Here is a 15,626-nt window from a genome sequence, read left to right as displayed (position 1 = left end):
CCAAGAGTACAGGATTCATGGATAGGACCAAGAGTACATAACCATGATAACTCCCCTCTCTTGCTCTTGATCGGACACTGCTCGTGTGGAGGGCAGAGTTAGACCTAGAGAGTAGAGTGAAGACGTAATTATCGACGAAACTGCAATTATAGTACATGTATGTCGATCAGTACGTATTTTAAATAATTTTTTCAATCGCGCCACGTGGCTCGTGCACGTGACATGACTGGCGCAACACGTGCACGTTTTATTGCTCAAATTTTTGAAATGGACAAAAATTAGTACAGTCGAGTCACCAGGTCACTGTTTCATGTTTGCTGATTTGATTGTTTCAATTACGTTTGTGCTCTGTGAATGTTATCAAGAGTTCATCACGCCATGTAGATTACCCTACTCTTGATGTTATGTATCGCGCCTGGTCTCGCTGTATCCAGTGCATCCCTCACCGCCTTGGACGAAGTTTTTCTGGGAATTCCGCAATGGACGCCGACCTCCTTGCTTTGTCCAAGGAAGACCTTGTTGCTCGCATCAGAGAGCTTGAGAAAAAGCAAGGTCCACAAGCCACCACTGAGCATCCATCCACCGGCAGGAAGCAGAAGCAAGGAAGAAAGTTGGATTTTGATAAGCATCCGCACCGTCAGATTGCTTTGAAAGTGGCGTACTTCGGTCAAGGTTACAAAGGGCTTGCAAGCTCTAGTGATGATTGTGACGACCCTTCAGTGGAGACTCAAGTCCTGAACGCAATGAAAAGAACCAGGCTGATAGAGGAGAGGGATAAGAGCTATTTCACAAGATGTGGCAGAACTGATACCGGTGTGAGTGCATTTGGTCAGGTGCTGTCCGTGAGAGTTCGTTGCAAACAGACGTCGGGAACAGGTGTTATACCTGCAGTATGCACTGGCAAGGAGCAGCAACCAATCGAGAACCGCCCAGACGTGGTGGATGAACAGCCCGAGGAAATGGACTTCGTGCATATGTTGAACGCCGTTCTACCCGATGATATCCGTGTGCTAGGCTGGTCACCAGTAGCGTGTGACTTTAGCGCTCGTTTTCACTGCTTGTCACGGACGTATCGCTATTTCTTCCCAGATGCGCAGCTGGATGTCCGGCTAATGCAAGCGGCGGCCAACAAGTTGGTTGGAGAACATGATTTTCGCAACTTCTGCTACTTCAACCCAGACGTCAAGCACTATACACGCTGTATAGAAAGCATCACTGTCCAATCAGCCACCCACTTCACATCTGCTGCATCTGACATGTCGAGAGATGATTGCCAGATGATGTGCTTGGAGGTGAAAGGCAATGGTTTTCTCTACCATCAGGTAACCATGGCAACATGTGGCAAGTCCTTGAAAATGTGACTTGCTGATCTAAGTACTGTAAGACCAGTAATGTTAACGAACATTTAATTCTAACGAGTTAACGAATTTGAAAGAATCGTTAACATTTGAAGTCGTTATGTGCAAAGTGATATGTACAATTATTTTCCGGTTTTGAGACAGAATTCTTTAGAATTTCACCTCGCTAACCCACGAAAATCTGGAGATCGTTATCTTTAATTGACGTTAAAATATCTTGTCTTACAGTATAGAAGACTTGCGAAGAATTGCCTATATAAAGTTACGAAATAGTGGTAGCGACCTCCACGAGTCAGTCAGGTTTCATGTCAGGTCGGCGGGAAAAACACTAGCTTCAGGGTGGGAGCAAACAACTTCCTTATTATGTAATGTTTCAATTCCAAATTTTGGACTCCACGGAGAATTTCAAAGTATTAGGGAATCATGCCACCGGCCTCGTGCTACTCTTTTTTCTCATCGTGGATAAGAGTCATACTGTAGCTCAGTGTGTTAGAGCCTTGCTCGCGAACCGCACGGTCCCTGGTTCGAGTCCCAGTGGTGATGTAGTGTCGAGTTTCGGAGAGAAAAAGAGCAGTGTCGGGCAGGTGACCTAATCTCCTAATACTTGTAATCTAATGTTTAAAACTTTCCAAGGCCTAGGAAACGAAGTTCTAACCAGAGAGCCGTAAACTACTTAACGACTCTCTGGATCTAACAATCTGCAAACTCCAACCCGGAAATAATACGTTTTGTTGAGCACTAGTGAAGCAAAACAATCGAGAGTTGCATTGTAGTACACTAGGAAGTTAGGAGCACTTTCTAACACTGCAATAAGCCTGTTTTTACTTAACGACTAGGAAGTAGTATGATCATTATTCCACAAAAATGTGAAATTGGTACATGTAGACGCACTACTTCTAAGTACTGCGTGTGTGTGTGTGCATTTGTCTGTAACTGTGTTTCCTCCTTAGATCCGATGCATAGTTGGCATTCTCTTCCTGGTGGGAAACGAGCTAGAAAGCCCGGATGTTATTGACGCGTTACTTGATGTGGAGCGCTTCCCTGGAAGACCATCGTACGAAATGGCCATCGGAGAACCTCTGGTGTTTTACGATGCATGCTTTCCAGGTCTAGATTGGCTATGTTCTGCCAGTGCTAAGCAACGACTGACTACGCACTTGCAGAGACTGTGGCGCAAGCACGCAACACAGTTGACAATGCTGGATAATCTCTACTCAGTGGTCTGCAGCACTCCAGTCCGCAGTGATGTTAGTGAAAAGAACCCGGTGTTGTGGCGTGACCATTCACTGAAGCCTACCTGTATGAGCTGGAATGTAGACATTGTACCAAGCTTGAAGCCTGGTCATCGCAAAATGCACAATTCGCTGTTAGAAAGTAAGCTGGGAGAGCCGTATGAGAAACGCCGAGAGAAGCGTGCGCTGATCAAAGAATCAAGCAAGCAGCAGCAGCAGCAAGAAGAGGCCATGGCCACTGTTGCCACAGCCACAGCAGCAGAGTAAATACTTTCTCATAGCTGCTGCAGCAGCTTTGGACTTTGTACTTGTGATTGCCATGCCTTTGATAGGTGTCTTGGCCCCTCTTCCCTCTTGGGTGACGAACATGGCTCACACAGCTCTCTATGCTCCCGGAGGCTATGCATTGTCAGGGCTCGACCTGTAGGTGCATTATTTGAGTTTTAGTTCTTCCGTTTTATTACACGCCTTGCGCCAGAGCTTCTGCTTGTCTGCTGCATTCTCAGGTGTACAAGTACGTGTACTTTTTTTCATAAATTCAAAAGTTACGCACCTACTATGGTGTGAAACCAGGGCGTCACTGGCTGCACCCCTTCATCTATCCCAGTACATAGCCTGGTACAGTAGTTCATCAGCACATGATGCACTGTCTGTAGGTAGCCCTTGCTCTGCTCTGCATTCAATTAGGTGCATCTGTACATATACTGATGTAGGTCTCTAAATGATTATCTTTTCCAATGCTTTTACAGCTTTAGCTGTGAAAGATGTACCAGTAACTCTGGCCTATATCTTCTGAGTTCTTCTCATTTATCAATTAAAAAAAGATTGAATACATGAACTGAGCAAGGCTGGACAACACATTGTCGAGGAACACTGCAATTCATGCTGCTCGCATACACTCAATCTTCATATCTTCAAAATCATTATACTCTCAACTTCATATTTCAATTCCATACCCGTTTTCAGATGATACAAGTGCAGAGTCCTCATAATGGACTGTACTGTTACCATGGTTACTCTCTGTAGAGCAGGTCCTCATGACTCCCCGAGACATGAGCAAACCAGTTATGCAATGATTTGTGTGGTGTTTGAGCACATGTGAGTACATGTAATGGTTGTCATTCGTGATCCCACGTACAGGTATGTAAGGCGAGTTCTGTATACTAGTAGTGCATTTCAATAACATGGATGTGTACAAGTAGTTTTTCTACAAGGTCTTCTAATCGACCTTTGGGAATTTGCTCAACTCCTTAGGTTCGTCGTTGCCTCATCTGCTCGTTTACTTTCTATTTGCCAGAAAGGAATTGTTCAGGTTCTTGTGACTACGGTTTCGACATGCACAGCAGTGTAGACTTTCCTGGCCCAGAAGATAGACTGTACATGTACTCAAGCTGTAACTTGTGTAAACATGCTCGTGTAGGCACTGACTAAACACATGTACCATTGAACACAGTTGAGGACAACACCCCCCTTTACAGCACACGGGACTGCGCCCAGTGCCACACAGCTAGAAAAGCACGTGCGCATAATATGATTGTAATGTAGCAAACCTAGATCAGAATAGAAGCTTAAAAAGTGATAGCTGAAACTGCCTGCAGTTACGAAATGACACCGCTTGACAATATCAAGATGAGTTTTACTAAGGGAAAGCTTCCCGGATGTTTGCCGAACTAGTGGTAGTGCATGTACTTGTACACTGCACACTGTGCGTCTCGATTATACAGTTGAATAGAGCACGCTTCTAAGTCAGCAATAATATCCGACGAAGACAATACTGCTTGCTTCAAAATATCTGTTCAAGATGTCTCTAAGATTATTTCAAATTTGTTCATTCCTGGGCCCCGCTTCAGAGTTTTTCTTGAGAACGTCTCCTTCCTGTCTGGAGCTGCAAGTTCAAACATGTGGAAAGAGAGTTTCTTGCTCTGGTGGCAGAGCAGTGACTTATACCCAAGACTGGACATAATCATATCCAGCCGCTCAGTTGTGAACAAACGAGAATTTATCAAGCACTTCAGTGGCAGCACGACAAACAGGTGGCCGCCGTCCACTTGCAACCGTCTACAGTTACGCAATATTGCTCCACGTTCCACTGCATCTCCGGTGAAGTTCAGTACCAGACTGAGAACAATGACATTGAATGGTGAACTCTGGACAAGGAAAAAAAGAAGCATACGGTAGAAAGAGAGGTTCAACGGTGCTCAAAGAAGTCCAAGTTCCGGTTGCGTTTACATGATGATACCGCTCTGTCATCCATTTTCGATTCTGTGAATTCTTCAAGGGCACTGTTCTGTTGGCTTTTTTGGCGTCTATTGAACCGGGGTGTGAATGCCCAGCGACAGCGAGTCAATCATCCTACCACTACTTCATAACTCAATCGCTTCCCTGACTCTGGTATCGACGGCGCGGCCAAATGCATGTCTCGCGCTCGTATATACACCGGCCAACACTATGAATATGGCATGCTCCTAACTACTGTGTTGAAAGCATGCACAAATTTTCAGTTTTCATTGTGAAAGGGAATTACAATGTACATGATTGTACTAGGTGCAGGTGCAGGTAACCATGGTAACCTCGGCTTACCTTGTATTGCGTTGCGTCGGCTTTAATTATAGCACGGTGCTGTGGGTTCAGGTCAATAGCTTCGCACTCGATCCACGAGGAGAATGGTTCGTACTGCAACGTCACAGCTCCAACATCAAGTAGACGCAGTCGCCCATCTTTCGGCTTGAGTCCACAGGATTTCAGCTGCTTGGTAACCCAGACTGCAGACGTAAAGTTGCCATACTTGGCTTTTCGCTCTCCGCGTTGAGATGCAACCTGGTAAGCATTTATACCACCCGCCTTCTCAATTTCCAGACGAGCAGATTTAGGCACATCTTCTCCAGCTGCAATCTTCTGGTTCAACTGGTGCACCTTGTCAATGATTTCTCGATCCGAGTGGTTCTTGTGTCCCTGGCTGGTAACAGGTGCACGCAGCTTCACATGTTTACGCTTTCCACGACCCATGGGGTGATAGGGAGACAAAGACCACAATTGAATCACATCATCCGAGTCGAACACACTTTGTTTTGGTCGTCTTCTACCGTTTTCGTTATTATTTTTATGTCTTTGGAAAGCCTTTCATTTTCTTCTGGTTTTTGAAACATTTTTTGAAAGAAACCATGCATGATCTGTGATGTCATCATGTTGCATGCTGATCACTGATCAGTGACAGTGATCACGTGCGGCAAGTGAGTTTGTCATCGTGAAAACCAGGGAGTCGTAAAATACCGGGTATTTTACGACTCCCTGGTGAAAACAAGACGAGTGATTATTATGAGTTGAGAGATAGTGATGATCGATGACCGTACGAAAAAGAGCAAGCCCATCGCGATTGTTGTCTGAAATCGTTCTCAGTCCGAGGACGAAGCTGATGTCAGTGGTGACCTGAACGAGCTGAAGCTGTCCGAACCGGAACGATTCAGCAGCTGTTTTCGGACTCAAAGTAACTCACTCTACTACTAAGTACTAGCGACTAGCGTGCTGGTCAGCTGATTCTATAAGTGCAATAGTGCTACATACACACATGATTATAAAATTAGCTATTTGTGGTACAGTGCAGCGGTACAAATACCGGTAGGGTGGAGAGTCTGATCTGCTGAGTGTATGAGGCAGGGTGCAAGTAGGCTGGCCTTTCAGCGGTGATCATACACTCCAGGACCTCAGCAGTCAGGTTGGGGGACGAAATGGACGGCAGCAGCAGTAGCAAAACGAGTCCTGGCACTGTGGATATAAGTGCCACTGGTCTACCTCGCGGAGCTTGGCCTACAATGATCACACCCTTCCATGAAGATGGCTCAATCGATTATCAGTCTTTACAGTGTAAGAGGCAGGCACAGTTTTCACCCATGTCACATGATGTGCAACCGTTGGTTGACGCAGCAAGTCTCATCCTGTAGGGGTCACGGGTGGGGCATAGATCATTGAATCACACATTACACCAATAATCAGGTCCGTAGCACCGGTGTACGGGCCCGTCTCGGGTGCTTTGGCTAAGTGGGATACTGGACTAGAAACGCACGTTACTGACGAAAACCCGTTTTGCACGAATTAGAAGGGTCAATCGTTTTCGGTGCTACAGCCCTGATGTTTCTGATCGTGCTGCGCCTTTGTCACCACTGTGAAATGAAGACAAGCTGGCCATTGTACCTCACCGTCAGTTAGGCCGGCAGCGTCCCTTCAAACCATGACTGCGGCTCCGTTGCCTCCAGCGCTCCTCAGATGTTGCGGAGAGGAGAGCCCATCGTTAGCAGCAGCATGGGCTAAGAGTAAGAGAGTGTGCTGGGTATCAGCAAGAGTACAGTCATAACCCCTGGGGGTTATGTACTCTTGGTATCAGGCACTTCACATATGGCCATGGTGCCTCCGGGGGATCAAACCGCGACTTGTAACATGACTCACGACAGGAGCTTCAAATATAATCATATTGTTGGGAGCAGATTTCAAGTGCTGTGACCATAGCGTATTGCCTCATTCAATGGTTCACTCCACCACACACGAGATGAGATGCTAGTGGTCTCGGCCCGGATTCCATGACCGTCACTGAGCGGCCATTTTGACACTTACATGCGATCAATGCTGTTGCTGCTGTGGCTGCTGCTGCTGCTGCTTTTGTTGTTGTTGTTGTTGTTGTTGTTGTTGTTGTTGCTGTGGTGGTGGTCCGGCACGGGTGGTGGTCATCGCCGTCGCCATTGTTTTCTTTGCTGCAGCTCTTGTTGACTGGTTCATTGACAATGGAGTCGCTGGTCTGTTCACGGTCTGCTTATCCAGTGAAATGTATGACGTAAGTGCAGCCACACCGCACTCAGCAGTCTCGGTGAAATGTATGATGTAAGTGCAGGCACCGTGACACCAGCTCGGGAGCAGTCTCAGCAGCGCATCAAACGGGCACGGTATGGAACAGCACATGCACTGGACTAGCCGTGTGCTCCGGCGGCACTGTCTTTTTCAACACCAACACATGCCGATATTGATCATGAATATTCTGTAATGGCGGGAAGGCCGCAGCCAGCGGTACATTGCATCTTGACTTTAGTTATAGTACTCGTACATGTACCGCTTCAAAGTAGGATTGCTGGGTTAAAATGCATGTATCTTCTTCTTGTTCTATAGCTGTCAAATTCTGAACGACTAGAGCTTGCGAGGGCTGTGAAGAAATACTCAACCGGACGTGTGCCAGTGGTGGCCTCTGGTAAGGGCTTGTCCCGTTATGTTGTGCGTATGCAGCGTGTGCCACTGTCATGTATTCCAGGCATGTGACAAACTTTCCACGTCATAAGACACATTAAATTCAGCACTGCTTCAGTACTTGAAGTAGTTCAACACTGGCGACACCGAGACAGCACTTGTGTATATGAAGCAATGAATATACATCATGTGATTAAATCACAAACATGGCCGCGTGAACTATTAGTACAGTATAGTGTTCCAGACCTAGTACATGTACATGTAGGTTTGTATTTGAACTTTGAAGCCAGTATCCTGCATGCACACCAGTGCTTGCTTTCATGGGCCGCAGCGGAGTTCTATTCATTGCGTGGCATGGATGGTCTGTCAGTTTGTCACATTGCCATTCCCACCCAAGCACATGATAATTGTCTTAAACGAAGCCCAGACTTACCGGTACATGTCATTTTGGTTGGCTTGGATTTGGTTTTTGGCAAGTTTCTTATGTTCAGTTCATTGCCGCCTCAATAGTGCAAAGTACTGATATTGAGAGGTGTAAAAGTAAAGTAAAGTAAATTATCGTGTCCGTTCCCGAAGGGAACTCACGACGGCCGCTAACACCCAATAAACCCTAGAGAGGTGTGAATGAGAAGAAAAAACTTAGTAAAACAGAGAAAACAGAGCATGCATTATTGGGCCGGGAAGTGTACGTTCGAGGGACTGCTAGTTGCATTGGTGCAATTGTTCTTTCCTTCTCTCCTCCTTGTTGTTCCTGGATGCCAATAGGGACATTTGGTAGGTCTGTGGAAGACATGGCTGACTTTGTACGCTCGATGGCCAAAGAGGTTGACGCAGTTGTGGTTCTGGTCAATCAACTTGCTTCACAAGATGAGGTAAATGTTCACTGATGCGTCTACTGATAGTTTGGTATGTTGGCAGCCGGGTTGGTCATGGTCTTCCCGCACTTGTTCCGAAGTTCAAATACGTCAATTTGTGACATACGATACAGTGCGGCTGGAGAATGCCTTCAATGAATGTTGCGGATTGCCACGTTTGGAGGAAGTGTACCAAGTAGGCATATGCCGGGCCGCGCGTAGCCACCGTGAAACACTGTGGCCAATCACGGTTCTTTCCACAGCCTGTCACTTCAACTCTTTATTCTCGTGATGGCCCGCAGCTATTGTTGTTGTTGGAAGCTAGCTAGCCGCTTGCTTAAAAACAGTTCATGCAACACAGAAGCATAGCAGTACATGAGTGTGTATGCTTTTAGCTAGCGTGGATCGCTATTGGGGCAAAGGGCAAGCAGAATTATTATTTCTGGAGGTCAGGGTCAATGCAAGACAATTCAGTTTCGTAACAATGACAATGGCATGTACACGAAACTGCAGTTGCCTGCCCAGATGTATCAAGAGTACGGGGTTATGTACTCTTACAGTGTATGCATGGTGCTGTTCTCATGCTTAGCTCGCGATACCAGTCATGTACAGTGTGTTTCTTGTCCTAAAATGACTTGTCGTGTGCCCCGTACAAGGGTTGTGATGTTCATTGTGGTGTGACAACACTTTATCTTCTCCAGGATGATGATGCGTGGCGATGCAATGTGCAAAAGCTGTTGGACCTCACTCCAGGTGTTTGCCTCGGCTTGTATGAGTGTCCTGTGCCATATAAACGGTAAATAATTGGTGGGGTCTAAACTCTGAAGTGCTGTGTATGCGATCCATGCAGCGGCGAGAGGAAATAACCTGCGGCTCTGATTCAATCAAGGCTTCAGGGTCGTCACACGGTGCGAAAAAGTAATTGACCGAAGGGAGGCGAGTAGAAAGAAGGGGTCCTGGGAACACCTGCCCCGAAAAAAATTCAAATTTTAGGCTCACGAAGGCTATTTTGGGGCATCACAATCACTTAAGGACAGTTTCCAGAACGGAGTTGTGAAGTTTTGTACAAAGTCCGAAAATCCTTGACTATTTTTATTGCTTTTTTGAATGAATTGGGCGGACCATTCTGGACGAAAAGCGGTATACCCGTGGTCGTACTGGTCGTGGCGTGCGTGACGCCCCTGGCCCAGTGGGTTTACTGCTCTTGGGTACATGTAGGGGGGGGGGGGATAGAGACTTGCATCATCAAATTGTGTGGGGCAGGGCTTAAAAACGTTTGAATGAAGTAAATGCGGCAATGTTGCAAGATAAAGTGTTCACAGCATGAAATCTATTGGATAGTGAGTCAGGTGGTACATGTATCTGGCTGTGCTGGCAAGTTGCTGCCAGCTGTACTAATAGATATGCGATAGCGTCAAATTAAATTCTCATCAGTGTGTTGTGGCTTCTTGAATTAGTTGTGTGTTTGTTCTTTTTTTGGCATGTCAGATTCATTTCTCTGGACAATCTTCGATGGGCATTGTCAACAAATCGTTTCTTTTTCCACAAAGATACAGAATGCAAGAAAGTGCCAATCAAAGCCAAGATTGATGTTGTTAAAGAGTTTCCAGACACTCCATTCAGGTCAGGAACAACCTTTGTTGGATGTTGCAACTGGGTCTAGCAGACTTATTCGCACAGTACCCCGAGGGCCATTTTGAGCACCATGTCACGTTACTCAAACTAAGCACATTCTGAGTTTCACTGTAGTCAGTTTTCTCCGGTATTCCACTGCATGTGTGTACAAGTACTGTACATGTACAGCATTACTGCGACTCACATGACTGGACAGTACTACACATGTACCGCTACTTCTTGCAAAAAAAGGGGTTTCTCTCTGTTGGTCTTTTCAATTTTCATCCGTAATAATCTATTCGTAATCATCTCTTGATGGGTAGATATACATGTGGCTATTTGGCTTGAAATCCCAATCACGGTTTGAAACTGACAAGGAACACAACGTTGCACAACGTTTCTTTGGACGTAGAATGTTATTATCTGTCAGTCCACGAAAACGAATCATGACGAAGATGACATCATAATGACATTAGTTTAGTGAAAAGTGGCAATGAAACTGTGGCTATAGCTGACTTGAACAATAGCAAACCTCTTTTAAATATTGTCTGTTGTGTTTAGGTTTCTGAACGCAAACATTGAAACACTGCAGTACTCACAATCCAACGGAGGCGAGTAAGTGTTGAACAAAATGGCATTATTTGACTGATGACTGGTTTTCTTGTGCAAAGGTTTAGACTGACCGCGGTTTCGATATGGAGTGCATACAGCAGCCAATATACATGTAATACACATGGCAGAAGCGAGTGGCGTACAAGTTGCTGAGCACAGTACCAGGTGATTGTTAGCTAGATGTACCAGGTGATTGTTAGCTAGATATCAGGCTTAGGACAGTTACCCAGAGTGGATGCTGACTTTCAACCATGTGACAAGGGTACTCGCAGATGGGTGTACGAACATGCATTATGATGATAGCCTGGGTGGTACATTTCTCTATGTGTGTTCTACAGTGGTTTCTCAGGAATATCAGCCAACTTCTGCCCAGCAGTGATTGCATGGTTGTGCGAGCATCACAGCACAAGAGAACAGGCGGAACAAGTTCAGGAGTTCCTTGGCTTGTCCCAAAATCTCATAATGTGGAAGGTACATATGGCATGCTTGTCAGCTGGTACTAGTGCATGGATAAAGCCTGGGTGCAACTAGAAGGCAATGGTAGATAACACACACACACACACACACACACACACACACCAGTTGACTAATTTTGTAGTATGCACCTGTACATTCAGTGTACGTACATGACAACACTAGATGTACTAGTCTTGTACCAGCAGCTTTCCTACTCCCCGAAAAGCAGGCCAATATCAAAGTCTGTACATTGCAGTTTTTAAATTATTATTTCCATGATGGCCAATACGTTTGTTACGGATTTCATAAATGGAAGCGTTCCTCTGCCGGTTGCGCAAACGGAATGCGTTTCCCAAAAGGAAAGGCACACCTGCCAAGATTCACGAGAATGATTACGGTACGATTGTGTTTGTACTGCGTGTGCCATCTCATCCCCTTGTGTATTCTTTGTGCATCTCTCTTATCTAGTATCCATGCTGTGCAAAGAAATACCATCAGATGTTCGGCGTTACAACCATGAAGACAACATGCAAAGCATCAACACCGGACTTTAATGACATTGAGGTACAGTGCACTGACTGTGTGCGTGCACTAGAGACGCTGCAACAATGTCGGTAGAGTGTGCTCAGCGTGGAGTGTCACGTTATCCATCCCGCGGTTACAGCGAACGCCCATGGTGACATGGCTGAATGAACTGAAGAAGTAAAGTAGTTTGTTGTAGAGGAGCATGGAATTGAAACCACCAGAGTCAGTGCACTGCAAACTAGGGGTGAAACGAAGGTGTCAAAGGTTCGAAGAACCTTCGTTTTCATTTGAAACAAACTTTCGTTTTCACTTCAAAAGAAGGTTAACACACGATTTCTGAACACACATGCACTGATCTTCCTTGTATACAGGAGGTACTGTACTGTAGTTTGTACAGTCGACTAGTTTTGTGTCCACTTGGCTCCCGGTAGGTGCCACTGCAAGTCCATAGTAGGCCACGGACTGGGCTTGAGCATGGCCATTCACGGCCAAGGTGTGCAGAAGTAGTCTTGGGCAGTTTAGGGTGCAAACTGCGCAGTGCAAAAGCTATGGGCGTGCCAATTGTGGTGCCTGCAGAGCAAACATGTGCAAAGTCATGTACTTTGTAGGGCACATGCACAGAGTGTGCTTCAAGAGGAACTGTGAACTGGTAAAAGAATCCTTCGACACCTTCGTTCGTTTTCATGAAGAAGGTTTGTTTGGCAAATTGAGACCTTCGTTTCACCCCTACTGCAAACACATCAATGTAGGGCTTGCTTCCAGCCAGCTCATGGTTGCTCGATCAGTATTACTATGTCATGGCAATGGTCTGGACTGTTTAACTCACACAATCGATTTGAATTTTGAACATTCGTCATATGTTCGCACCCTCCACCATGGCAAATTGAATTGGGCTTTGATCATGAACGCATCTGTTTATCCTCAATGCCTTATCTTGTTTGGTGTTGTTTTACAAACATCAACAGACTATGGCACTGGCGGATCTCAGATCCAGCATACAAGACACACGGCAATTGGCTGGCATCCCGGACTTGGCATCGTAGCATCCAACCCACCCGGACCCACCCATCCTTCAGTTGAGGTCTGGTCAGCGATACCCAAACAGCACACCCCTACCTCCGTCCTGCTGATGGCCGTGGCTGCCTGCTAGCCTACAAGGTACTGGACGCAGATCTTCATAGCAGTGGAAATAATCATCAAACTCCCAGCAAGTCTACAGATGCTGCACTGACAGTAGAGGTGGCTTTCTGACACATCCTCCCTGTCCATAAAGTCCCACTGACAATAGCGTACTCAAGTACATGTAATACAGCCAGGGATCACGGCTTGGAAATAGTATTTTTCAATAGTCAGATAAAATCAACACACACATGCCACGCTATACGCTGGAGTGTAAACTCCTTGGACAAATTTGCTCTTGATTTTCTCAACAAACCATTTCTTTAAGAAATAGTGGTTGCGACTTCGGCAATGATTTATTCGAAAAGGGTTTGCTCCCTACACTGGAGCTCGCGCTATTTCGCCGACTTGACTTGACACTCGACTGACTCACGTCTGCCATCCAGAGCACACGAGAAGTCCATCGAACCTTCGACTCGGCAAACCTGCATGAAAGCACCACTCCCTGCTCAATACACAGTGTTTCGGGGAATTCACCCCTCATCAGTTGAGCTTGAGTACGCTTAGGAAGATCTCTGGATGGCAGTCGTGAGTCAGTCGAGTGTCAAGTCAAGTCGGTGGAATAGCGCAAGCTCCAGTGTGGGGAGCAAACCCATTTCAAGCAATTTCTTTTTTTCGAGAATAAATCTACTCACCCCTGAATGAACATTAATGTTTTCACAGATCTCTGGCCGTGTGAACAGGGCCCGCTGGTTCGGACTACTGCAGTGCAAGCCAGAAAGCGATTAATCATTTCATTCCAAGTTTTTAGCAAGGTTTCTATTCAGCAAGAAGAATATCATGGTGTAGAGTATTTTGAATTTGTTCCCCAATTAATATAAATCCAATTGACATAGTGTCTTCTCACAAACACCTTGGCATTGTGATTGACTCTGCACTCTCTTGGGTACCTCACATCGAATATATCTGTAAAAAAATCAAGTAAATCCTTAGGAATTCTCTCCCCCCACTGCTCCCACCTCCCACTTTCTTGCAAGCTTCTTTTTTATTTAGCCTACCTTCGCCCAATATTTCATTATGCAGATACGTCTTGGGTTGGGTTATCCTCTTCCGCTGCTGCAAAGCTTGAAATACATCACAAGAAAATCCTTAAAATTCTCCTCCGTCAACCCCGCATGCTCTCATCATCCGCCCTTTATAAAATCGCTCACACAACCCCGTTATCACATGGACGCAGTGCACACCTGGCTTCTCTTGTCCATTCTATTAAGCTTGAGTTGTGCCCACCTCATCTCATGTGTTTTAATTGGTTCTCTTCTCTAAGAACTAGAAACTCGCTCTTACTCCCTAAGTGTAACTCATCCACTCTTTTGCGCTCCCCTCTCTTTATTGCTTATTCTGTTTGGCTCACTCTACCCAGAGAAGTTAAGGACCTGACCTCACTCCGCCTGTTTAAGATCCGTGCCGCCCCTTATTTACTACGACATGCATAGCTCATTATCCACATGTCCTTTGCATCTCTGTGTTTTTCACTGTTTTTATTAGACATTATCTTTCTTTACGGAGTTGTTGTTGCTGTTCGTTTTGCTACTCTTTCTTTTTCCCTCCCCTTATTTCTATTTATCGCCGTGGTTGGCAATCACCCACTCTCGTAATATTGGCCGGTGTTTCCGCCGAGTCTTGAGATGTTGCAATAAATAATAATAATAATAATAATAATAATAATAATAATAATAATAGAAGAATTATATTGCTGCCTTCAAGAAGAATTATATTGCTGCCTTCAGTGCTATAGAAGAATTATATTGCTGCCTTCAGTGCTATAGAAGAATTATATTGCTGCCTTCAGTGCTATTGTGTCGCTGAAGGGCTCGATTTCAGATTTGATGACGGTTACTTTTCAACGGATTTTGTTTTCTGATTTAGCTCTCTTGCTATTACTGTACCTGCTTGTGTTAAGTCTCATTCTCGCAGATTAGTTGTATAATAGATTGTACATGCATCACTGTAGATTTGCTGTTCACAGTATTTCTCTCTTTTTTCTTTCTTTTTTCTCAGTCTTCCTTATTACATTTTCTTCACATACAACAGCAGTACTCCCCATGGTCTTAAATGACCCGGGATGCTGCATAATACAAACACAAAACCAATAAAGCCACCCCCATAATAATAATAATAATAATAATAATACAATCACGTACGTCCGAAGTATTTTAACTGAAGTATAAAATATAATAAATATTATATCGTAGTTTTCTCTTTTCAAATCACAGTGGGCGCGCCGGGCATGAGATTCCCCATGACATGATGAATTTATGACCCTTGCTTGGCGTGCACTACAAGCGTACTGGTGTTTGTGAATAATTTGTATCTGTTGCTGTTTCTTCTGTACCTGTGGAGGCACCATTGCAGCCATTTACATGTCTCCCTCTCCTCTCTGGTTTCTCATTGCCTGTTCAGCACGGTTTAAATAGTGTAGCTACCAACGAGGCAAGTCAGAGGGTGTCACTGTCAAGACGGTTTGTCCCACTCTGGACTGTATGGAGTGAACCAAATCATGGCAAATGCACAATACAAGTCGTACACACATAACAGTCACAGGGTTTGATCCTCTTTTTACTCACTGCTCA

General features: G+C 45.3%; 3 protein-coding genes across 3 annotated transcripts; 2 read left to right on the top strand and 1 right to left on the bottom strand.

The window, feature by feature from the left end:
• The first annotated feature begins 292 nt into the window (after positions 1–292).
• On the top strand, positions 293–3,654 carry LOC135806600 (tRNA pseudouridine(38/39) synthase-like). Its single transcript, XM_065320804.1, has 2 exons — positions 293–1,322; positions 2,309–3,654. Exons 1-2 carry the CDS (start codon positions 405–407, stop codon positions 2,855–2,857), a joined length of 1,467 nt encoding a protein of 488 aa, XP_065176876.1. The 5' UTR covers positions 293–404; the 3' UTR covers positions 2,858–3,654.
• Positions 3,655–4,110: 456 nt separating this feature from the next.
• On the bottom strand, positions 4,111–5,688 carry LOC135807180 (uncharacterized). Its single transcript, XM_065321199.1, has 2 exons — positions 5,171–5,688; positions 4,111–4,737 (listed from the first exon to the last, which is right to left on the bottom strand). Exons 1-2 carry the CDS (start codon positions 5,594–5,596, stop codon positions 4,387–4,389), a joined length of 777 nt encoding a protein of 258 aa, XP_065177271.1. The 5' UTR covers positions 5,597–5,688; the 3' UTR covers positions 4,111–4,386.
• A 239-nt stretch (positions 5,689–5,927) lies between these two features.
• LOC135806599 (4-hydroxy-tetrahydrodipicolinate synthase-like) lies at positions 5,928–13,366 on the top strand. Its single transcript, XM_065320803.1, has 10 exons — positions 5,928–6,451; positions 7,339–7,412; positions 7,742–7,820; positions 8,582–8,688; positions 9,372–9,466; positions 10,159–10,293; positions 10,846–10,899; positions 11,235–11,367; positions 11,821–11,916; positions 12,843–13,366. Exons 1-10 carry the CDS (start codon positions 6,316–6,318, stop codon positions 12,918–12,920), a joined length of 987 nt encoding a protein of 328 aa, XP_065176875.1. The 5' UTR covers positions 5,928–6,315; the 3' UTR covers positions 12,921–13,366.
• Positions 13,367–15,626: the final 2,260 nt, after the last annotated feature.

The sequence above is a fragment of the Sycon ciliatum genome, chromosome 1 (genome assembly GCF_964019385.1).
Source record: "Sycon ciliatum chromosome 1, ocSycCili1.1, whole genome shotgun sequence".
Classification (NCBI taxonomy): domain Eukaryota; kingdom Metazoa; phylum Porifera; class Calcarea; order Leucosolenida; family Sycettidae; genus Sycon; species Sycon ciliatum.
The sequence above is the reverse complement of the archived record's forward strand: the minus strand, read 5'-3'. Positions and strand labels throughout refer to the sequence as shown.